The 25,544-nt window shown below is 45.7% G+C and overlaps 1 protein-coding gene across 1 annotated transcript; it reads right to left on the bottom strand.

Annotated features, from left to right (window-relative positions):
- Positions 1-9,721: 9,721 nt before the first annotated feature.
- Positions 9,722-25,339, bottom strand: SLC6A14 (solute carrier family 6 member 14). Its single transcript, XM_055727730.1, has 14 exons — positions 25,276-25,339; positions 24,148-24,316; positions 22,255-22,386; positions 20,545-20,706; positions 19,274-19,409; positions 18,410-18,542; positions 16,473-16,613; positions 15,191-15,419; positions 14,981-15,106; positions 14,770-14,888; positions 13,457-13,556; positions 13,109-13,218; positions 11,894-12,061; positions 9,722-11,308 (listed from the first exon to the last, which is right to left on the bottom strand). The coding sequence occupies exons 1-14, from the start codon at positions 25,321-25,323 to the stop codon at positions 11,159-11,161; spliced, it is 1,923 nt and encodes a 640-aa protein (XP_055583705.1). The 5' UTR covers positions 25,324-25,339; the 3' UTR covers positions 9,722-11,158.
- Positions 25,340-25,544: the final 205 nt, after the last annotated feature.

The following is a 25,544-nucleotide window of genomic DNA, read 5'->3' as shown; positions in this document are numbered from 1 at the left end:
CTGTAACCAAGAGGACCCATAAACCACACTCACTTAATTTCCTTCCGTCAGCTCCAGGTTTTTAGCGAAGGTTCAATAGAATATTTATTGGGCACAGGAATGCAGTTATGAATTGTCTTAGTAGGAGCCAAATTCAGAGGAGCTGGTGAGCTGCACCTAGAGTGGCCAGACCTCTGCAAACAAATACTAAAAAGGAACTCGGTATGGGTCTGCCATGCCCTGGTACAAAGTGCAGGGTTTATAACAGCTGGTGTCAGAAGGACAAAGCTCATGGCAGCAAAACAACAAAACAAAAGTTAGTTATTGCTCTGACAAAGCCTCGGTATGATCTCTCCCAGGGTTTGGGATGACCGTAGAGGGGCAATGAAATGGCATGTCACCTCCAGCACAGGGTGGCCTGGCACATGCGGCGGCTGCCTACTGATGTGCTGAAACATGTGATGCCTGATAAGTCCGGCTTTATCATGGAGGAGCAGCCAGATGCTAGCAGCAAAGATCTCAGGACCCACAGGGAAATCCTCCGAGGTGTTCAGGGTGTTGTGATGAAATTGCAGCTTTTACAACCAAGGAAATTAATGCACTGATGAGCTTTGCACCAGGCCACTGATTTCTGGAATAAAGCACAGTTGGACCATGGAGCAAAAAAGTGCAAAACCCTGAAAGGAAAACAAAACCATCAGAATCCTTACAATTTACATTTTGACTCTGAGTCTGGAGAACCATTTAATTTAAACCTTTTCCACACCTGTTTCCCCAGCTGAGCCTGAGAAACGCACTGACAAGGACAGACTCTTTCACTTGTCACTTAAAGATTTTCTTTCCAGAGAAAAATGGCATTGTCTTCAAAAACAGATGCATTCAGACATTTTTCAGTCCATTAGTCACTAGTTTAGGGAAAAAAAGAAACCTAATTTTAAAAGATTGAACAATTCTTTGTGGAAATGTCTTTTCCCCACAGTTGTCTTAATGTTAGAATGACTTACATTTTTTTCAGCTCCTCCTGAGAAGTCATGTACTATCAATCAGGCCAATAAACCTGCCGAGATCCTTAGGAGCCCCTGCACCCTGGGGTCACGTTTCCCCTTTTAGCAACTGGGTGAATATGTAGGCACTTGGTGCAGGAGCAAATGGATCCCAGTAACACAGGGAGGCTCTGTCCTGGGGACAGCTTGTCCCAGCAATGCACACCACAGTAGTCCATAACAGGGGCAGGTGCCTCCTCAAATTCACGACCTGTGTCTTAACAGTCCCTCTAAAGAGACTGTAAAACTCTTCCAGACACTCCTGGGTGAGACACAGGCTGCCTGTAGAATGAGATTTACTCCCAGCAGCTTTTATGTCACCAAAGGGACCACCAGGGAAATGAATCTCCTAAACGATGCCCAGTCCCCTGGAAGGCTGAGAGGGGACCTTATCAGTGTCTACAGGTATCTTAAGGGCCAATGCCAGGAGGACGGGGCGAGGCTCTTGTCAGTGGAGCCCAGCGACAGGACAAGGGGCAACAGGCACAAGAAGTTCCTTCTGCAGCACTGAACAAGAAGTTCCAGTGCAACTGCAGCACAAGAAGTTCCTTCTGAAGATGAGGAAGAACTTCTTTACCACGAGGGTGGCAGATCCCTGGGACAGGCTGCCCAGAGAGGCTGTGCAGGCTCCTTCTCTGGGGACATTCAAAACCCACCTGGACATGACTCTGTGTAACCTGCCCCAGGTGACCCTGCTTTGGCCAGGGGTTGGACTAGATGGTCTCCAGGGGTCCCTTCCCACCCCGACCATTGTGTGGTTCTGTGAAATTCTAAGAGACACAAGCAAAGTCACTCCAGTAGAGAGAATACAGCTTTAGTGTTCTCATATAAGATGTCTGGAATAGCCTACACTGCTCTGATTGCTCAAGAAAGTTACTAAAAAAGAAAACGCATAAAGGAAGAAATGAGAGGATTATGCCTTTTTCTTGGCTAACAAATTAGAAACGGAGAGGGATTGTGGTGGTTATCTCTGAGAAACTCAGTGCCAGAGAGGAAGGGTAGTTTGGCAGGCTAAATCACAGCACTGGACCTGAACAAGGGGTATCAGCTGCTCGTGACGGATGCCAAGGGCTACACTGTTCCTGGTGCTGTTCCTTGTAAGTTCCAGCAAAGGGGCAGGGGCTGTCTCCATCCTCGCGCTGGTTAAGGAAGCATACCTGGTAACACAAACAGCCAGGCCACATGGCTCGCTAGGCTCCTGCAGCACTGCTGGGCTGGTGTAACTCTGGACCATAACTGCATAGTCATTAGTGTTTACAAAATAAGTTTCCAGGGAAGCAAAATTACACACCGAAGAAATAATAAGCAGCGATGTAATCAGATGTGAGAGGGAGATCATTTCATTACCTGAACCAGGCCTCATTATTCACCATTTCCCTGGCAAGAACTGATAAATGCAGGCTAATGAATCTTAGCACTCCGGACGAGCAGGAGGAGTGCCAGCTCGGTGCTGCCGCATGCTAAGTGGGACCAGAGAATCCAATTCTCAGTTAAAAGTCCAAAAGGTAAGATATGAACTCCTCCATTGCAGCACTGCAGTGAGATGAAAGAGGGGGATTAACCACTGCTTACAGAGTAAGCTGTTTTACAGAGTAACCCTGGCTGTGGGAATGCTGTGGCTCCTGGCTGGCCCAGAGGAGTGAATTGAACTCTGAACAACCCAAGGATAATCGGGGTCTGCATACACTGGTGATACAAGGTGCAGGGGCCAGAGCAGGCTCTTTAGGGAACACCTTCCAGAACCAGCATTATCATCTGGAGACTTCCCAGATGGTTCTGACAGTTAAATATCATCCTCAGCCTGGTAAGGACACAAGGAAGACATTAACAGTGAAAGAGGCAACAGCATCAACACAGAAAAACACTGTAGCAGGACCTTTGCCCACTTCTGTGACATCTTTGTTTAATCAACAGAGTTGATTGCTGTTGTGGCCATGCGTTCCTTTTAAAAACAGGTTAACAGCAAATATACCATGCACTGTACACAATTACTAAAATAGAAACAAAACAAGCAATGCTAAAGAAGCCATTGGAAAAGGGGAGAAAACCTCTTTAAGGCAAATGAGTTCTCAGAGTTGCAAAAACTGCCTCTGTTTTCTCTATACTTTCTGCATCCTTCACAAGCAGCATGGCCCCCAAATTTCATATGAAGAACTGGAACATTTGGCAAGGCTCCTTTGGAAGGAGCTTAGACACTAACAGCCAACATCAGATGAAAACCTATTCAGAGAGGAGTACCCATGTCCTGACTTTACAGGGAAATGCTGCCCTCATCTGTCTTCCAGTGACAGGTTTTATTTTCTTGCCTATCATGCCTAAACCATCCATCACTTTCAGAATGAAAAGGTGACTCTATTGTTGCAACCAACTCAGAAGTCTGTGCCTGGACTTCTATTTGCACTGGGGCCATTAAGCAATGCTGTGGTTGGTAACTGGAGTCAGTATGACCATGTTGCTGCAATGGAGTTTAAATGAAGAGATATCTTGATTCTCTGTATTGTCTTGGTCCAAAGGAAGAAAATGGCTTATACATTCTTTACAAAACTAAAACTGACCAAAGAAAAAAAAATTAATCCCTAATGCCAGGAGAGCAGGAGTACTGAAAGGTAACGCTGGGGTTCAGCAAGAGCAGAGCAGCCGCTGCTGCTGCAGCAGTTTGCACACTAGTGCGCCAGGCAGCGAGCTGGGGATCTGGAAGCCTGCAGCCCAGCCTGCTACAGCCAGCCACAGAGAACAGGGCTGGTTTGCCTCTTTCATCCACATGGGTAAAAATCCAGCACACACACACAGAATGGAGGCAGATCTCAAGCACTATCAGTGGCCCTCAGGAAAGCGAAATGAAGGAGAAGTTGAACATACATTCATTATTCCATAAAAGTATAAACTTTGAAGTTGGAAAATTACATCTGGTAGATTAAGTATAACACTAGTCAGTTCTGTGTGGGTTTGGGGTGGGTTTGGGTTTTGTCCTGGATTTAATCAAAGCCCGCATCTCCAAAACTGAATGTACAGTTGCCCAGCATCTTAATGCCTGAAGTGTCACCCCAGCACAAGCAGACAGGTCCCATTTGATAGTACCAAACCGACTTTCTGGAAACTCAGGGTAGGGATTTACAATCAGCCCCAAGGTCTGGACTCCAGCTGCATGGTCAGGTCTCCCAGAGCAGCTTGGTCAGCTCTCACCCAGCCAAAGCCTGAAGCTGTCCACAGGTGCTGCACAGCCACAAGCTTTGCCCAGCCTGGCAGCCAAGGGACAGGAACAAGGCTGGATGCTGCCTGCCCCACAGACTCCACACTGTAACATCCAGGCTCTTGCATCTCTGTCCAAGGGGAGCAGGCTGTCCGTCCAAAGCTTGCCAGAAACATTTTGACCTACATGGAAATGCTCATCGTAACATTTTCAATTGAAAAAAAACCCTCAAATTAATTCTATATCTAATAGCTATCTAGTTTCCTAGATGAAAAAAAAATTAAAAATCCTCCCAAACTGATTTTCATGGGAACATCAATCCCAAATGATCATTTCCACGATCCCAGAAGCAGCAGAAGGCTCAGCCCAGCCTCAGACCCCCCAGCTGAACCCAGGATCCCTCTAACGACTCACCCTCCTGCTGGCTTCTCCCAGGTCACCAACTGCAGAGGCTGGCTGGTGCCTCAGCAATCAGTCTCTCATTACAGCCTTTCTGCCTGGCACCTTAATTTGATCTGTCATTTCACAGCCCAGTAGCTCTATCTGAACAGGTGGAATATGGCAGATTCCTCTCATTATTTTAGTCTTTTTGAAACAACCAGTATTATTTCACAGTATTCTACATATTTCTAGATTTCCCCCTAAGCATTCCCCTTTCTCTGATCAACAGCTGCATCAAATACACCAGTATATTACTACTTCACACATTGCTGTCTGCCTTCCCAGTCAGTCCTGTACATATGACCTGCATTTGTTTTTTTGGCTCTTACTTGGCGCTTGGTTATTTGTTCCCTCCTCTGCTTTCAAAGTATTTGAACAGTATTCAGTAAAGTAAAACTAAGGACCAATATTCCTGGTGGTTGTTTGCTTGAGTTTAATCATTCTGGACCCTGGGGAAATTCTACCTGTCTTCATGCTGTTGGCATTTTATTAACATATCCATGTGGCTACAAGCTGCCATGCAGGATTTTTTTTTTTTTTTTTTTTTTGTGGGTGCAAGAGGGATCTACCTTTTCTGAGCACTGAAACAAGCAGATCTACTGTACCATGGCACCATCGATGCAATTGCACCCAGCCCCTACTGTCACTGCTGAGACGACTCAGTGCTGGAGCAGGAGAACTCACCGCCTCCCAGTGACTGTCCCCACCAGCTGGATGCTCGTAGCGAGGCCAGAGCCTCCTCTGTGCTGAAACCTCCTTTTCAAAGAGGATCACTGCATCTCTCATCACCACGATGAAATGGTGTTTGTCTTATGACTGTGGGAGTTCTCAGAGGATTGAAGAACTGCGTGGGAGGTCACAGCATTTCAGAGAGTTACAAAATGGGGTTGCATATGTGTCCTGCCCCTTGCTGGAGAGCCTCCCATGCCTGACGGCCCTGGTGGCAGTGGCTCTTGGCCAAGGCTTGGCTCAGCAGCTGAGTGCGCTCCACTCTGCAAAGGCAGCAACAAGAGAGAGCCCTGCATGCCTTTTGTTCTTTTCTTCTTTTATTCTTTTTTCTTCTCTGCATCTGCTTTAGGTGGTGGTGGTGAACATTAGCTCTCTGCTTTCTTGCAAACTCCATGATTCATCTTTTAACATGTATTATCTTTCTTTACCTTATTTTTATTAACACTGGTGGAAAACAATTACTCCTCCTGGGGAGGGGAGCTGGGGTCATTAGCGCTTGCTGCTTGTTTCACATTGCAGAGCTCAGGCTGCCCATAGCAAAGCTCGTCATGCTTCCCCTGCTTTTTTGTTATAGTAAGAAAGTCTGCACCAGAGGAAGTTCTGCGTTCCTGATTGCTTGAAGAGAAATAATGAAAAGTCTGGAACTCAGGAGACTGTGCACTACAGGGAGATGTCCAGATGAAACTGTGTTCAGGCTCTGTTGAACATGAATCTGTGTCTGGCAGAGCATGCACAGGAGAGAAAATTCAATAGGTTTCTCTTGGCAACAATCTGCATTTTCTTGTAAATGAGTTAAAGGCTGCAAATATGAATCGCAGAGCTCAATGTTTGCTCTCTGGGACGGCTGTACAAGGTCAAACCAAAGGTCCAGGCCAGGCCAGCATCTTGTCTCTGACACCAGCCTAGCATAGACACCCAGGGAGGAGCGTGAGAGCAGTAGAAGTATTACAGACCTGCTTTCCTAGTATTCTTAAAGTTTCCTGAACCAGAAGTAGTGTCTTGTTGAGGTTTTGGGTTTTTTTTCTTCAATAGTTTTTCTGAATGATTTTGAAGCCATGCAGGCATTTAGTACCAACACCTTTTGGCAAGGAGCTCTACAGCTGGACTGAACATTGGGCAAAACATTCCTCCTTTCACTTTTAAGCTGCCACCTGATAAGTTCCTGTCTTTTCTGTGGTTCTAAAATCACTAGAAATAGTGAATAGCCATTCCTTAGTCCCCTTCATCACTCCACAGATGGCTATTTGCTCTGCTCTCCAACCCTGATTTTTGCAAAGCAAAATCCTTGTTCCTTTTACTTGCTTGCTGAGCAGAGCGTATTCCAACACGCTGTCTTTTGGTGCTTTCTCTGTACCTCTTCATCCTGCTTTGCCTTTTGAGCTGAGGGAGCTGCACATCACATTAAAGATGCACACATACACCTCACCTCTGTGCTGACTCCATGCTTCACTGAGGTGCAGTTTTACTTTCATAACAGGCTGTGTTATCACGCACTGATAACTTTCTTGAACTGATTTATCTCAAGCCTTCTTGAGATTGTTTTGTTGAGGAAGAAAACCTTCTTTTGGTAGCTGTGGCTGTGCTGTCAGTCAGCCTGGCTTCGACTGAGCAGTCACCCCAGGTAAGGCTGCCATTTCCCACTGCACTTCCTTCAGTGGAAGATCCAGTTTAACCTGCTGCTCTATCTTCCCTTTCACCAGAGCTTCCCAGTCCCTCATCACCTCCTCCCCTGCCTGCTCAGAGGCTGCTCTCTCTCATTTGTTTGACTTCTGTGGCTCTAGACTTTAGGGGATCTACCAAACGATCCCATGAAAAAAGCTACCAGCACTGTTTACTTTTCATTTTTTAAACAAATCATTACACCAAACTAGTTGGGGCAGATGCCCTATCGCTTGGAGCCTGACTGCGGTGCCACGATGCCCACATCAGCCACAGCCATGGCCGTGGATCTGAAGCCAAATGACAACACAAAGCCCTGCCACAGACCCACAAAATGACGGAAAATTAGATTTAAAGCTGAAACAAGAAAATAAAGACTTCAATTAAAAACATGCATGCTGCTTCTGGGTCTATGCTACTGCTTCTTACAAAAAAACCCTTTAAAAATAGCCAGGAAGGGGACACTTGCTCGAGGCCACATCATCCATAGGCATGGAGAATGAGAACAAGGTGAGGCTCAGCTGAGCTCTGGGGACTTGGGAGTGGGGGTGTGAAACATCACAAAATTGCGATGTGGGGCTGGAAAGGTCCACTTACTGGGACAACCTGTCTGCTGAGATAACCCGTGATCAACTCCAGCCTGCAGGGGCCAGAGTGGCTTTAACAGGGCAGCTGTATTGCTGATGTGATGCTGAGCTCAAAGCCAGGGAGCACCAGCTATATTTTTGACACACCTGGAACTGGATAAAAAAGACCATTCGATACGGCCAGTCCGATTCAAAGCTCAGACACTATTCAGGAGCCACCAGGCAGGCAGTAGCGAGTGCCAAATGACAGCTTTACACTGCAGTCTCCAGGGCCACGGATCAAGGAGCAAGCCAGCATCCCGGCCGTTCTCGGGATGGGATGGGGGTCCCACCGCCCCTTGCAGGCCCCCACTCCCCCGAGCTGAGCAGGAGACGCGAGCACAGGGTGCTCTCTGCTGGTTAGCACACTGCCACGCAGCCCGGGCTGGAAAATGTCCTATTGCAAATAAATGATGTGGTAGAAGTGAAATTAAATACTCTTTTTTCAGTTGTTTCTCTCTCTCTTTTTTTTTTTTTTTTTTTTTACTTCCTACTTATGAGCGGTCTCTGCAATAGAAATAACTTGGGGGTTTAAAATTTATTTTCATAATCTTGGCCCCTAAAAAATTTCTTTACATACATATACAAATGCCAGTTGAAATGCCATTTTAAGTGTTTCCATGTTACAGATAGCGCTTTTTGGAACTGCACATGTCTGTGTTCTCTTTCCTGACTGAAACCATACTCGGATTGGCTCAAAATTCAAAGCAAACCTACTTCTTTTGCACTTCTACTTATTTCTTTTCAAGAGTTTTCCTTTCACTCCTGTTTATCTGGATCCAAAGCAGAATTATTTTCCTTTTTTCCTCAGAGTAAAAAACTCCAAATTCCAGGCATTTTGACCACCTGCTCACACAGAGCATCCTCCTTCACCAGGAATGCTGCGCTGGTTGGCACTGCTGATTTTTCGACCCTGCAGACACCGGGATGCTGGGCAACAGCCTGTGCGGGTGAGGAATGTGCCAGGGCTGCTGGGCTGAGCCCAGCCTGCCTGCAGAGCAGTGTCGATGGACACTTAATTCTTCACGTTACCCTCAGGGGCTATTAAATAACCCTAGCTGCTGGGCCAGAGTGTGAACGGCAACTCCTAAATACTCTTCAAGACTCCTCAGCAGATGCCAGCAGTCAGCAACCTCAGGAATAAATCAACCCAAAGAGAGTAACAGAAGCTGGAGGTACTGGGGAGATGTCAGGCATGCACACGCAGAGTGGGATCCCAGCTCTGCCAGGGGCCAGGAGAGCAAACCTTGCCTTCAGAACTGGGGAATTTTCTTACCTTGAAGAAAAGAGAAAGCACCTAAACTGGATCCCCAGCCCTTGAGAAATTGTCTTCTGTCACTCCTCTGGGAGGTTTTGATAGTGCAACATCATGAAAACAGCTTCTAGAAGCCCATGAGACAAGTCCAGAGCAGAAGAAGCCTCAAAGGGGCTTCCTGCAGGGCAGTAGATGGCTGGTATTAGTCTTCAGCATCTCTTTTGCCAAAACTTTCCTGGATTCTTTCTGAAGCTGGTTTGGCCAGCCTGCTTCCTCACCACCTCTTGGAGCACTCTCACTTGTTACTGACTAACTTCTCCCTCCTTTGCAGAGCCTGTCCCTTCCCAGGGATGAGCTGCTGCCCACTGTGGCAGCTCCGACAGATGGTGCACTGGGGGATGAGCACGACAGCTTTGCAGCTCATCCTCCCTCCTGCTCCCAGCCTCTCCACACATCAGGACCAGCGGCAGCACTGTTTTCTGCTGGTTTGTGGCCAGACCATGACCCTAGAGCACTGGAGTGCAGGAAAGGGGTCCTCTTCACCAGCTTCTGTTATAGGCTTTAATCCCACAGCCCTTTTTATAAATTCCCACTCAATTACTTTCTGTATTTTCAGAGCCTGGTCCAAAACAGGGCTATTGGACTAGAGCCTAAACTCTTTTAAGACAAGGAGGTTGAATCTTTCCAGTTTAATCTCCCAAAGTCTTAGGATCATAGAAAAGTTGGCAGTACTCCCTTTCCCAACAACTGCCCCGCCCCATACATGACACTAAAATCTCATTTTCCAGCTCCAAAACCATTAAAAACAGAAAATCACATTTATTTGCCATAAAGTGTTGATTTGTCACAAAAATACCAGTATAAAACATACATTGAGGCATGCAGTTTGGGCAACAAGCCACTCTCCACACTCCTTCACGTCCAGAAACAGTAACAAAGCCCTGAGAGGAAGTGACAGCTAGAAACCCTGCTACATTGTTCCCGAGGAACCATTATCACAGCAAGAGAGATGTTCTTCTGCACACGCAATTTATTCATTCAGTCCATAGGTCTTTTTTCCGTTATCAGGAATTCACTTGTATTACAAGTGAAGTCAGGTTCTCTTAACCTAACCCCTTCCTGCCTAGGCAGGAGCATAAATCTGTGTTCCCAAATGCACCACAAACTTCCTAACTTTTCAATAATCTCATGATATCAGCAAATTTTGGAGTGACAGCACTAAAAGGCAGTTGTAACCTTCACTTGGGGTAAAGTTCTGCTTCTTTTGGCTCTACCACAACACTGATAACACTGCTTCAAGTCTTTAAAAAGCACATTGGGTCTGCTTTGGTAGGGAAAACCCAAGCCTGAGTGAAAGATGTAGATGACAAACTGGCAGGTAACGCTTTGGTGAGTGTAGGAGAGCAGACGCACCAGAACTCAGTGGTTACTATTTCATTCTGCAGTGCCTAATGACAGAATACGGAAACACAGGATTTTTGAATTATAGACAGATGAATACTGAGCATGGGGCATGACACAAAAGATGGATCTTTGGGGATCCCAAGGGGAATAATGAGAGAGAAGCCTGCTTTTTTGCCATGTTAAGACCTTATTTCCTGTGATGGCAAATTTTTGCCACCCAATATTTAGATGTACAAACGACACACACACACGCACACACACTGTAGTCAACAACAAATCCTGAGCAGCCTCACAGCACTGAGCAAGGCTTAAAGAATTATTCCTGTGCCCTGAGCTACGGTGTCAGGCAGCAGCACATGCATTTACCTCTCTGCCAATTGCACACCACTGTGGATAGCAAAGCACAGCAGAAGGTAGTAACTGCCCGTAGCACATCAGGGCATGCAAGCACAGCACCATTTGGCTCCAATCTCCTGTACCTGGGAAGCACCAGAATGTGTCTTTGTCCCCTTCCACACCTGTATCTGCAGTCCAGCTGGATACTGGTTGGATGGGGTTAAGCATGCCTAGTCCATCAGCCTGGGGAGCCTGCAATGTATTTTCCTGCCCTCACAACCCAAACACCTGGGGAGATCTCAGCATCTAATCTACCTGTTCCTCCCCAAACACACAGCACTAAAAATAAATAATACGGCTCATTTCCATTCGGGGGCTGGGTTTTGAAGGGCAGAAGGTTGGTTTGCTTTTTTTTGTTGTTTTGCATTGTCACTTTCTAATAGTTAAAGAAAAAAAACCACACTTATATGAAAAATTTGTCATCCAAATGGCCAGCTCATTGTTGAGTGTATACGAAGCCAGACACAGTAGGAATCTCATGTTCCTTTTCCTTTTTGGGATCTACGACATGGCTGTATCTTTCTCCTCGGTGACATTCCAGGTAGGGACCCCAGTTTGCAGTGGGCCTGCAGCAGCTTACAATGCGCTGGAAAGCAAAAACAAGAGGCACTTAATGTCTTACCTTAGTTCTGGCTGTTTTTAAAGTTTGGTAAAGCTGTAACTGTAGGTATGCCCTGCAACTCAGCAAAAAAACACCCCAACAAACAAAACCGAAGTTTTATACAAATCATTCCAAATGCCTTTGGGTTCAGTAGATTCTGGACATTGAAGTCAAGCAGGGAAAGCTATGACCAACAGGAGTCTCTGGCAAAGCTTGGCAAGAAAAGCATAACTCAGATCTTGTACTTGCTTTTTTCTGCAAGGAATGGGAGGCAACATTCCAGAAAACAACATGGGGATAGAAATTTTTAAAGCAGCTGGAACAACAGAAAGCATGAAAATCACTCTTGAATGTATGGGTGACTCCCAAAGAATTAGACTTTATCGTCTCAGAACACAGTAGGGTAAATTTGCCTCTGATGCAACTACCAGAGATTTTTTTTGTCTAAAAGCCCAATTAACGAATACCTCAAGGTAGTGAACCTCAAATTTTTGAGAATAAAGCACAGGTATTCCTGAAAATGCCAAGGAGAGCAAGATTTGAAGCCATGACAGATTTTTGTGCCCTTACCTGACAAAGGTTTCCTTCTGCTCTAATTATTTTTACAATAGCGACGATGGGAATCCAGATAACGCAGAAGATAATCATGCACCAGCCAACAGCAGTTCCCCACGTGGGATATAACACTGAGCCATAAGTGGGAGGTGAAAACGTGACCAAAGACCAGACCAAAATGGCCTATAAAAAATGGCAAAAAGATTAGGAGAGAAAAGCAGATTTACAGCTAACTTGAACTCGCACTGTATTTCCAAGTGGGTTAAAAAAAAAAAAAAAAAAAAAAAAAGCGCTATCTACAAATTGCACACAGTTCCCTCTTGCTTTCTGAGTGTGATAATGGTTGTGCAGGATTTGGTGTTCAGTCATGGCCAAACAGTAAGACTGAAGGATGACACTGATAGGCACCCTAACACTTGAAGTACTTCTGTGTTTAAACAGAACTTGATCTCTGGGTCCCGCTGAAATCTTACGTTGGAGAATACATACATTGCTGGAGGAGCCCTGTACCTTTCTCTGTACATTTTATATGTTCCCATGTTCCATTATTTACAGGAATATGGGAAAGAATCTAAGATTAAACACTGGTGAATATTGCTGCGAAAATAAGACTTTTTAAGCAGCAATTTTTAAACTGTAGCCTGGACAGATTAAAGGTAATGTGCTGGCCAGAGTGATTTGCTACTGCTCCCGGATTTGTGATGCTAATAAAATCTCTCATAGCGAGATAATCCAACCATCTACACTCACAATTAGAAGTACAGGAGTAATGAAAAACTGACACATGCACAACAAAACTTAAAAAAAAAAATAAATCTCAGACAGGGGAACATCCAAAGAGCAAGCCCAAGCCAGGGATCTGTCCCCAAAACGATGTGTCCCTCAAAGGGGAAAAAACGAGCTAGGTTTTCAAAACATTTTCTCAGTCTGAAATGAAGCTAATCCAGCTGCTAAAGTGGACAATCTGTTTGCTGTATGTTACTCCTCAGGAGTACAGCCCCAGCTCACCAGCAACTGATCTGAATGGCCAGCCCCACCGGCAGAGTACCCAGGGAAGAGCGATAAGTTATCAGAAAGCATGGGTAGCGCGTACTTTGTTTCATTGGCACAGCCGTACCCCAACTTTATACAGGGCCTGGGCACCCAGCCCTGAACCCTCACGTGGAAACCTCTTCACTACCAAATTACTAAGCTCTGTCACGCTAATGCAATCCAGTGACCTACACTCACCATTAACAGCACAGGAGTAATGAAAAACCAGCACATTCTCCACCACAGCCAGAATGAACGGCTCTTCTTTCCAATCATCATTTCGATGTCTTCAATGAACCTGTTTCCTCCTGTTGAGAGACAATCGTAGGGTGCATTGTAAAGCAGGCGGCTCCCTTGCAGGTGTTGTTAATCAGAAGTCATAGAAGAAAGGCAATGGTCAAGGACAGTTTCTCCAGTTCTATGGTAAACATTAAAGCTTTTCAGACAGTTACGTTTTAAATGCCTTATAGCAGTAATTAAAGTTTAATATACACTCTGCCAGGGACCGCAGAGTCAAATCATATAACTTCAGTGCAAATAATTTACCGTAAATGTAGATGATGCCTATTATCTCCAGGACAGCTGCAATAAGGATTCCCCATCCAGCACAAAAGTGATCTATTAGGTTAACCCAGTAAATTCCTGCCTGTAGAACAAACAATAGAGAGGTTAAAAAACTTACTCAATCCCAGTAACATCTTTATGCAAATAAGTTGCATTGTTCAGGCCAGTTTAACTAATAACCAGCCTGAGTTTTTTAAATTCCCGGTTCTTGAAATAAGGTACACATTTGTGAGCATTATTTTGTTTAAATATCTCTTATGCAAAGTTGAAAAGCACATCTGACAAAATTCTGTCAATTTGCATACTAATAACAAAATATATGTATATGCAGAGTGTATATAAACAGTTGAAAGCAACATTTAAATGTGGAACTACCTTATTAAAGCTGATTCTGGAGTTTTAATATTGAGCTACAGCAACAGCAATACCAGTTATCACTTCTGGTAGGCTTGTATACTCCTACACACACGTGTTTTCCACGTGGGTTAAACACAGCTGTAAACACCAGCACGCAACAGCAGGATCACAGAGCAGGAAACAAGCCTTAAGTCATTTCACACTCTTGCATACTAAGTCCTTTGCAAGCTTCCCTGCCACCATGTTTCATAACTTACGTGCCTTGCTTGGCTATACAACCATCTATTCACCACAATTATCTACTTCACATTCTCAGTCTAATTACATGCATAAATCTGCATTTCTAGATAGGTTAATTGCAATGAACCTTTATATCCTTAAAGACAATTGCCTCAGGAAATTTTCCCCAGGTTACCTATACGGAATTTTAAGTATATATGTGTGTATACGTATGTATGTATATATAAATACACACATACAAGAAGTAACCATACGATCTACAGATGCTCGTGAGCTAATAAGTTTTTATGACATGAATAGGCCATCTCTCAAATCCTGCCCTGTTTGGTAGCCAGTGCTGAACAAAAAGATCCCGTCATCATCTATTAGCGGTACCCACAGTGCTGCAGACACACCGTATGTTTATGCTTGAGATTACACAATCTGAACTGAGGAGCAATAAAACAGGTTGATGGTTCATAGCCTTGGTACAGGCCTTCTTCTTAAAAGCACATCTCAGTTCAATAATCACAGAAAACCTTAGGTTCTTCAAGCTTCCCTCTGTGAATTTTTATTTGCATGTCCAGGCACACTGGCAGAATTCAAGTGTTTCTCAGACCAATCCATGCAAACAGGAACAGTCAGAAAGGGTATTTAACTTGAGTTCATCACTTGCAGCGTAACTAAACTCACCGCCAAAACAGAATTTAATGTCTTACCTGAGTAACACAAGTAAGACCGAGAAGGAAGAGCAATATGCACACACCCAGGGTTATAGGGATTCTTAACTTTTTCATCGCTTTGGGATATATATCTTGTATGGTGGTTGTAAGTGTTTCTGCGAAGGAAGAAGTGTGGGGTTTTGAGTAGCACAATTACTAAAGGTAATGGTCATTTGAAAAGCCGTGGGTCACTTAAAACCCCACTCACCTATGGTGGCAAACTGGGAGTCAAGGCCCAAGAGCAGGAGCATGAAGAAAAACAAGAAGGACCACAGAGGAGAAACTGGTAACTTGGAGAGTGCCTCTGGGTAGGCTACAAATGCCAGATCAAACCCTGGAAAGCAGCAGAAGGATGGAGGTCAGTGTCATGCCTTGGTCAAAGCACATCCAAATACAGACAGCACAACTATCAGCCTACCTGAGTCCACAACCTCTGAGACGGGTCTCTCAGACACAAATGCCATGTGTCCCAAGATAGAGAATATCGCAAACCCAGCAAATACGCTGGTGAGGCAGTTAGTTACGCAAACTAAAATAGCGTCCGAGTAGCAGTTGTTGTGGAACTTATTGTACGAAGACAAAGCAACAAGCCCGCCCCATGCCACGGACAGGGAGTAGAATATCTGGGTGGCTGCATCCTTCCAAACCTACCAGAAATAAGAACATAGGAATTACTGTATTATTTACAAACATTTAAGTCTGCCCTCTGTGGAAGTTCCAGGTGGGTTTTTTTCTTTTGTTTCCCCCCTCCTCCCTGCGTTTAGCCTGAATATCTAATTCCATTTCACATGGGCTTTAGAGTAGGTAGGATATAGCACGCTGGTGACCTTGCAGTCTTAAGCACAAATATTATCTTCTATGATCTCCAAAGGTCACATCCCAAGTATATTTCTAAATACTTCAATCTTACTGAGCTAACCCTGGAGAAGAGATTCAGCTCATTCACATATGTGGGTTGTCGAGCGAGATAGGAACCTTTCACAGTGCCAACAAAAAAGGGAAACCAGGACCAGGCTGCAGGAGCGAGAACTTCCATGTGCTCTCCCACTTGTGCCCCTCACACTGTGACCCAGACAAACCACTTGTGCCTCTGCTGTACTCCCTCAGTTAGTGCCAAATGCTCACATGAAGTACCACAAATAAATATCACACTTCATGCCTGCTTTTGGTAAAACTGAATTAATGTTACCATAAGCCAGAACAAAAAATATCCAAGCCCCCTTTGCACAAGGCGCCCTTCCCGGTCCACCTAATTTCCCAGGTTTAATTTCCTGGGCAAGGCACAGCCTGAATTTCAAACTCTGGCATCCCTTCAACCTTCTGATAAAGTCCTTTGAAATTATCAGAAACCAAAGCAAGTAAGGTACATGCAAGAACAGTGCTTGATCCCACAGCAAGAATGTTCTCAGCAGGCTTTGCTAAGGCGAAACTGCAGCACAACCCCCAGAGCTGCCCAAAGCCACCACCAGTGCTGGTGTCAGTGGTGTGGCAGGGAGAGGGCAGAGTGTGGCTGGTTTTTAGATTGAGAGTAGCTAGAATAGGAGCTTGGACTTCTGATAGAGTTGGGGGTTGCTTTCGAAGGAGAACCTAGCTGCAGATACAAAATGAAGAACCACCCGCGTGGATCAAAAAGCAGGCATTCTGTAAGTGACAAGCCCACAGAAACATGTTGTGCTCTTGGGGCCGACGCTGTCTCTCACCTCTGCCTCCATCAGCTTGGTGATGTTGGACTGCCTCCCAATGTAATATTCGATGCCATCCAGAGCACCTTCCAGGGTAGCACCTCGCACCAGCAAGATGAGCAGGATGACATAGGGGAAGAGCGCGGTGAAGTAGACAACCTGCAGAAAACAGGGCAGGGACACGTGAGAAGCGAGGGGATGCACGTACCTCTGTGCAGGAGGAACGGCCAGGTTTTAGGGTAAGGTCTGCTAGGTCAAATGAAAAACAGGCGACCAGGGAAGAGAACGCACACACGCCAACCATTAAACCATCTGGCTTAGCCGGTTCTGGAGCTGCATTCCAGCAGAAGCAGCAGGCCCAAGCCACATACCCACTTTTCAGACAGCACTTGACTAGTCTCAGAAATGTGTTTTCTGACTTGATTTACTGCTGTAGCAAGGCCGGGGCTCAACTACCCAAGAAGACTCCGGCTAGACAATGCTCCTAACAAATGCAAACTGAAAGCCAGTCAAAAATAGGTGACCAGGATGGAATTATCACCTGCTGAGACTGACTGGGGCTGGGGGGGAGCCATGCTGGGAGCTTTCTTCACTGACAACAAGGACTTTTAGGTTCTCTCAGACACAGATCTTTTTTGTTGTTTGTCTACACAATTTCCAGCTCGATGGGATCCAGGCCAGAAGCAGGGCTGAGCAGCGCTGTTATCACGTGGGCTACATCCAACAATACTCTTGTTTCTTGAGCCTTAGTTTCAGTGCAACGCAGATAATTGACCCGGTACTGCTGGTTACACCAAGCCATAGCATTGCACCATCATGTGGTGAGTCTGCCTTCTGAAGACCTCCTTCACACTTGCTTGGAATAAGCAATTCTCTCTGCTCTTCACCTTTGCCCTGTTCCTGCCCAGCTAGATTCTTCTGAGCCTTACCTTACTCCTCAAGGAGGCTTACCTTCATGACAGAAGAGAAGTGACAACAGGAACAGCCAATTGCCAGGAACCCAAAGAATGTGAGTTTAAGAGGAGCCGTGCAGCAGGACAGCTGTGGCTGGGAAAGCACAGATACTCCACCCTGAAGTTCTGAGGGGGCAGAAAGCTCCAGATTGAAAGCAGAATTGGAGGAGGCATCAGAGCAAAGGAAGACAAGCATACAGGAACCTTAGAAAGGCACAATGACAGAGGGAATCAAAAGGACAAAATAAATAAATAAAAAAAAGTCAGCACAAAAAGGGTGAGAGAATGAATGAAGGCAACAAAGATGGAAGAAGTAAAGATGCAACACGAAAGGAGTACGGGGAGAAAGGAACTAAATCAGGAAAAGGACCTCACACAGAGAATCATGAAATTCAGCCTGTCTGAAGTCTGGAGAGAAGCTGAGCTAGCCCAAGGAAAGCTCCAGGCAGCCGTGCTCCGGCACATAGAAATGGGAGCTCAGTAGAGCCAGAGTCGGAAAACAAGCACCTATGAACCTGGTCCCTAAAAGCCTCTTGGAATCCTGAGTACAAACAACATTTCACAATCCGGCAGGAAGCTGCACACGCACATCTGCTCACAGGACTTGACCTGTATTGTCCAAACAGCTAGTCTGGAGGTGCAAATAATGACCGGGTGTTCCCAGGGTGTGTGCAGTCACATGCACACACCCATCACAACAGGCTGGGTGACTGCCAAAACTCAGCTGGAATCACCTGCGTGACAGCAAGATCCCCAGATGCATGGCAGCCCTGGTGCAACTAAAAAACCCATGTGTTAAGTAGCTGCTGTGTAATCAGCACCTTACTCACATTTTATGTAACAGTTCTGAAGCCAAGGAGCAGAAGAAAGTCTAATGCCATGTCCAGCAGATGACAGTGGGTTAAGACTGCATCCTGCCTAGTGCTAACCTTCCCCGAGTCCAACTGACATCGGAAGGGCGGGATCAGGCCAAAAGTCTGCTACCTGCTCTTTCTAACTTACCTTTCCAGAAGATTTTATTCCTTTAAACAGCACAGCTCCAACAATCATCCAGGACAGGAGGAGGCAGAGCGCCAGGTACCACACAATGCCACCAGTCTCGTCCAACCCACTCGAGCGCTGGAGAGCCACTTTACTGAAAGCACAAAACGCTGCAATGAGGGCGACAGCAGCACACGCTCCTCTGCAGCAATTTCTTGAAGGAAAGCAAGCTGGTTTCTGCAGATATTACAAGACCCTGCAGCTGCTTCCGTGAGGGTGCTGTTAGGACTCCACGATTGGCATTGAAAAACTGAACATTTAACTGCAGTGTCCCCCTCTTTTTAAAGTCTAACAGTCCCCAGCTCTCCACACATTGCCCATCAGGCTTACCTCAGCTCTTTTGTGTTAAGCATGAAATTCTGATGGCAAAAGAAGAGCCCATAGGAAGCATCAGTTCCCAGGAACCCGAGGAACATGAGGCAAATTGAAACCATGGGGCTAAAGAAACCGCAGTTTCACAGCAGGCCCAGATTCAGAATAAGGTGAATATATTTTACACAGCAACTCCTGAAAGGAAGTGTATGCTATACATAAAGATGCTAGTGTAGTCCCTACCAGGACTCCAGAGAAGAGAATTTCTTGAAGCTGGAGTATTTTTCAGTTTGCTACAGGTTGGCTCTTTTACTTCTTTTATTTTTTTATATTTTTTTTTAAGGGTCCAGACTCATTAATTGAATTTTATGTCCCCTCTGCACAGATACGCATGCCCACCCCTGTTGACTAGATTGGTTTTGGACAGCCAGATGAGACAAAAATAGAAGATACATTCAAAACCACAATGCATAATAAATGCATTTTTAGCATTCCTTTAAAATATTTGCTTACTTCCAGTATTGTTCACTGGGAAATTGCACTGGTTTGTAGTTCATGGTGCCATTCAGACATGTGAGATTGTTGCTTGTGATGAACGAGTAGTTTGCATGAATGATTTCTCCATCTAAGGTTGCGTTGCAGTCACTTACTGAAAGCAAGCAAGCAAAAGGGATCGTTAACACAGTGATGACTATTACAAAAATCAGACTATTATAGTAAATATGTTTTTTAAACAGTTACAGCTTCATTTGCCTACTAACAATATTTAGAAACAGACTTGAACCATCACTTGCAGCTGTGACTTTGCTACTTTGACTGTAAATCAAAACACCAGGAATCTGGTGTGCTCAGCTCCACCTTTCACTTATTGTCTTGCAAAAAATACTTGCAAAAAGCAGAGCCGAGGATAGTTCAGATTGTAGCTTTGGTTACTCTATGAAAAATCTTTGTTCCAAAACAATGTTAGACACAGATAATCTTCTAGTAACTTCACCTTATTATGGCAGAGGGCTTACTAGAGCTCTTTAAACATTTTTGGGGTGGGGGGAATAGGCACTGTTTGGATTTTTTTTGCCAGAACATACAGTAAAGAACACTCTATATAGCATTTACTAGAAAAGTCTTGTTGAAGTATATTTCAGGACAGCTTCTTCAGTTCAGTTTTGTATTCCTGCAGCACTTACAAATGTTGAGCTAAAATATTTTTGTTTAGCACACAAGCAGGTGTCAACTTTTTGTTAAATAAAACATCTCAACTTCATTTTATGAAACCTACGAATCGTAGAAGAGGTTTCCAGATACCTGGTTAAGAGAGTTACAATTACACTAACACTTGGCAACACATTTCAGCTACTAACTACTAATTACCTCACCAGCTTCACCTTCGCCTTACACTGGTCTGATATGGAAACTAGTGAGATAACAAGTGTTTGGCCATACATGTGCTGTCAAACATCAAGAACAATAGCATGGAGATACGTTCTGAGGAGTTAATAAAGTGTAAAACCAGCACCGTACTGGTACTCAGGTACTGTGCACCCCCACAGCCACAGGGGGAGCAAGGGGTAATGAAAGAACCCCTGACGCAGCAAGGTTTCAGCCTGTCTCTCTTTAGAATTCCCAGGCACTTGGAGCTGGTAGCAGGGAAGCAGAGAAGCATCACTCCAGGAAGGACTTCTCAAGCCATGGGTAGCTGTCTTGCTCCTGTAATTTCTCCCAGAAAACAGTACAAAGTACAAGTATTCATAACAGTAATATTAAGCTCTAGCTGTTAATGAAGGTACCTAATCGCGTTTTGCTGCAGAACTCATCTGCCCAGGAAAAGCATTCTGACCACGGCAGCACTTTTTGAAATGAGGCAAATAAGTAGTAAAGTGCATAAGCAATGATAACGTTGTAGTAGATCGCCACAAAAGTTGAGATGATGACCATCGTGATGCCCACTCCTAGGAAAGAGAAAGACATGTCTTAACTACCGCAAACTTGAGTTGGAAAAAAAACCCAAAACAAACAGAAAAAAACCACAACACAGACTTCACTTGATTTTTTAAAAGGCTACTTAGGAAGTTGTTGAGGTTGTTTTCTGGATTTCTTTTGTGGGGTTTTTTTTTCCCCAATAATTTTTAACAGCAACCAAACAGGGAAAGGGTAAAGCCATGAAATGAGGGACGTGATCCAAACTGACCATCTCAAATGTAGTTTTGACGTAGAGTTTGAATCAGGCCCAGAGAAAAATTGGACTAGTTGCTAAGTCCAAGTCTAAAGGAGAAATTGAGTACTTTGTTGTCTCCCAGTTCAGTGGGAAGTTCTGATTGCTTAGTAAAATTGAAGAAAGTATATTAGGACTGACCAAGCCATTTTAAAGATCCCACTGTAATGAATAGTTTTGCCAATAAATGAGAATTGACACAGAAGGATAAATCTGTGTCAATAGTACTGTTCTCCTCTTTTGTTAAAATTAACTTTATTCTGTGGCTTTCTGAGAGAACGTCTGCCAAACTGTCCCAATCATCTTGGAGACTACACTGAAGTTTGTATCTTCGCAGACACATGATGAAAGATTTGCTGTGCCTATAGACTTTTGCTTTAAAGATAAATACACGGCTCTTGTGAAAGGTTGCTTGTGCTGAAGAACGGAGACTGGCAAAAAAAGTTGAACGTTCAGGCAGCCAGCCAGACTGTAATCTCTTTCGTTTCTGTACTAGGTGGCAAGTAAAATTCTTATTTCACCAGAAACTTCCTTGTTCCTACATTAATTCCTCTGGTAGATAAAAAGGGCAAACAAGACCAATTGCATAGTCCTTTACACCCATCGGTACAGGACCTGGAGGGACGGGGTAAGTAAAGCACATGGTTAGTTGTTTGCAAACACCTAAGTCTCCCTGTGAAATTCAAACCCTCACGGAGAGAGGCGAACTCCCACTGCAGTGTGCAGCTCTTTCTCTTATCACAAGAGGCACCTCACCTCTTGAAGCCAGAGTCTAGCAGATGACTCCCAAGGCAGTGAGTTGGATGAATGTATGCATAAAGCAGTCAGACCCACGTGCCTGTGCCGGTGCTGACAGCCAAATACAGAATTAGTCCCTCCAACATGGAACTGCCTTGCAAGCTACATAGGATGTGAAGTGTAAAGAAACACCAATAAAGTTAACTTTAAAAAATTGTATTCCATCTGTCGCACACAGTGCCAGGTGTTTAACTGAGATTTTCCCCTCACACAGCAAACAGGGTGATTTCCTTCTGCCAGGAAAATCATTGATAAAACCTCTCATAATTGACAACATTTTTGTGGAAATCTTTAATCCACATCTGTTATTATAATTGCATAATAAGGAAGATCTACCTGGGAAAATAATATTGACCTTGTGACCTCGGGAATATTCTCTACAGGGAAACTGGCTTCTCAGAATTAGTAACTTTGTGAATAAATCATTAATTCACATCTGTTTATTACTAGAATAAAAAAAGATCTAAAGAAACATAACAATACCAACCTTGAAATAATGGTAATATTCTCCAGATGGAAATTGGCCCTAGACTGGCAAACTGCCCAAGGGAACATTCCATGAAAAATAAGGGCAAGCCAGCTAGGGCCAACATCAGGGTGTACGGGATTAGAAAAGCACCTGAGGGGAGAGACGGAAAAAGTCCACAAACACACAAACACACACAGAGAAAACAATGAAACTTCCAGTATTCACCGTAGTTCTATTACATTTTATACTCCCTTTCTTCCCCTGCCTCAAATATCTCACTGTGCATTTTTTTTGCTTTTGCAGAATAGAGATTTGTTTGTAAATCCTGTTTTCTAATAAAACTAACCAGTACCTGCAACGAAGAGATGCAGATTGCTGGGAGAAAACGGTGATTTACGTGGGATGGCTTCTTGTAGAATTAAAAGGATTTTACAAAAACTATCAAAGGCATAGTGTTCTCATACAGGCAGGAACACTGCTCAGCTGTGAGCACTATCGGCCTTGTCTGCTTTCTATTTCATCTTCCAGCTTTTAATTTAAAAAGGAACAGAACCATTCCTTCATGTACTTAGCTGTGATTTCCAAACCGCCCTGTTAGAGTAGCTACTGGACATCAAAGCATGAAAATTATTTTCTATGGTTGACTGACTCCTGTGTCAACCAGCATCTCCGTGTGGCTCTTGTTCAAGTCCATTTTAAAGTGTACATTAACCAGGTATCAATGTGAGCCCTGTTCTGTGAAAGGGACTGGCACGTCTTTGTATGCATGCAGAAGATAAGGGAAGCGAGAGCACAGATTTCCTAAACACGACCTGATATCCCCACAGAAATCTGTCCTCTTCACTCTCGGTGAACTCAAAGCAATTGAGGACCCAGTTCTGCAAGGAACTGCAAATACCTGCTGTAATTTAAGCAAGTAAATTGTCTCACAGAATTAACTGGGTTACTCCTGTGTTTCGAAACAAGGATGTAACAGTTGTCTTTATCAATCATGGGCAAGGGGCACAGAGCAGGATACAAGCAGCAGCACAAATATGCTTTAAATGCAAAGCTTTTGCAGCAGCAGATAAGAAAAAAAGTCTAGCAGAAGGGCCAATGTCACGACTCATTTTGTTGTCACAATTTTCTTCAACAAAACTGTGACGCAACCCGGCCAAGCTCACTCCAATAAAAGTTCTGTAGCAAGAACGTCTCCTCGTGTTCCACACGCAGCCGTATGGGCTGTGCTGCATTTACAGTCCAGAGTTTTACTTCCAATGACTGTTAGGCAGAGCAAATAAGTACATACAAGTAAGTCCTCTGCAGTTACTCGGCGTTTACGCTCTCCTTAATTACCAGTGGTTGCCTGGCAAGTAGACAAAGCTCTAGAATAGCAGCCAGGGAAGCCAGTGCCTCCATTTGGCTTTGCCACTAGTTCATTGTGTAAGCAGGTAGAGGCTCTCTCTGCTCCGCACTTCCCAAGCATCTGATGGGGATAATTATTGAGCTTGAATAATTATTCCAGCTTAGCTGGTTTGCCTGGCAAAACAGAAGTGCAGAGGGTATTCAGTCGCTGTGTATAAACAGAGGCAAATCTGGGGAGGGAGAACAGCTATTTAGGTAGGTAGAGGATATTGGCACATTGAGAAAAAGATGCGCGTTGGTCATGACTAAATCAGAAGAGTTCTCTAATTCAGATGAATGTTTGCTATTTAAACTATTTCCCTTCCTGGCTGGTACCAAAAAAACACGGAGATACCTCTTACTCCTCTTCCCATTCCCACCAGCGGGCACTAACCCAGTTCCCAGGGTTATGCTCACATCCAGCTTTGACAAAATGTGTCCGGCCTCAGGGCTGGCCCTTGGAGCTGGCCCTCCTTTCTCAGGGACAGGAAGGTGTGCCCACCCGACACTGCCATTCAATACAGGTACCTCCGCCATTCTGGTAGGTGAGGTAGGGAAACCGCCAGACGTTGCCGAGGCCCACAGCGTAGCCCACCATGGAGAGCAAGTAGTCGCCTTTGTTTGACCAGTTACCACGCTCTGAGTTCTCATCGCTATCACTGGCATGGGCATCTTTTTCATTTGACAAACTGAAATCCTTGGAAGAAAAGAGGAGGAAGGATTCAGGACCACCCCATAGGCAAGTGGGGCGGGCATATCCTCGTTCCTCTGTCCAGAGCAGCACCTTGGCATCGCTGGGCAGGGCAGCTAGGCAGGGTGGGCAGAGTCAGGTGGGCTGCCAGTCCACCTGATCCTTGATGAGACAGATGGACCTATGAGAAAGGGTCCCACCAGAAAGCCCACACAACCTTCACGGCCAGTTTTGCCCTGCTCCTTCCTTAGTCCCCTGGGCTGCCAGCTCCTAGGAGCAGCATCTCCAGGGGACTCCCTGCTCTGCCCCCACACATGCCCAGATGCCTCCACAGCTGTTCAGGTGCTCATGCCCACCCATACCTGTATGCTCACCTTTAAAACACCTATCCAGGTGCCCTTCATACCTGCCCAGGTGCCCATCCCAACACATCCCTGTTTACCTACCTCAGCACCCCAATGTTCCCATACCTGTCTGGACCTCACCTGCCAGTGCTCCCACAGCTACCCAGGTCCTGCATCCTACTGGCCCGAGTGCCCCTGTGCCTACCTGAGCGCCTCTATACTCTACCTGCTCAGATGTACCCACATCTGCCTGTGTTCTCCCACACCTGCCCAGGTACCCCCAGTATCCCACCTGCCCAGGTGGCCCCTTACCCCACGTGCCCAGGTGGCCCCAGTATCCCACCTGCACAAGTGCTTTCATACCTGCCCAGGTACCCCCAGTATCCCACCTGCCCAGGTACCCCCCTTACCCCACATACCCAGGTACCCCCAATATCCCACCTGCACAAGTGCTTTCATACCTGCCCAGGTACCCCCCTTACCCCACATACCCAGGTACCCCCGATATCCCACCTGCACAAGTGCTTTCATACCTGCCCAGGTACCCCCAGCACCCCACCTGCCCAGGTGCCCCCTACCTCTCCGGGCGCCCCCGGCCAGCCGCCCCCCCCGGCACCTCACCTTCTTCTTCCCGCAGGAGAGGAAGCCCGGCAGGCTGAGCATCCCCATCGCCGCCGCGGAGCCGCCCCGCTCTGCCCGCGCCGCCCGCCGCCCGGCCCTTTATCGGACCCGGCTGCCGCCCGCCCCCCGCCGCCCTGCCGGGAACCGCGGCCCCTGGGCTGCCCCGCGGCCCGGGCGGGGCTGCGGCCGTGCGCACCCTCCGCCCCGGGGCACCCCTGGCCCCGGCGCCCGCCCGGCCCCGCGCCCGCGGACCCTCCTCCAGCCCCGCG

This window comes from Falco cherrug, chromosome 15 (assembly GCF_023634085.1).
Source record: "Falco cherrug isolate bFalChe1 chromosome 15, bFalChe1.pri, whole genome shotgun sequence".
Taxonomy (NCBI): Eukaryota; Metazoa; Chordata; class Aves; order Falconiformes; family Falconidae; genus Falco; species Falco cherrug.
The sequence above is the reverse complement of the archived record's forward strand: the minus strand, read 5'-3'. Positions and strand labels throughout refer to the sequence as shown.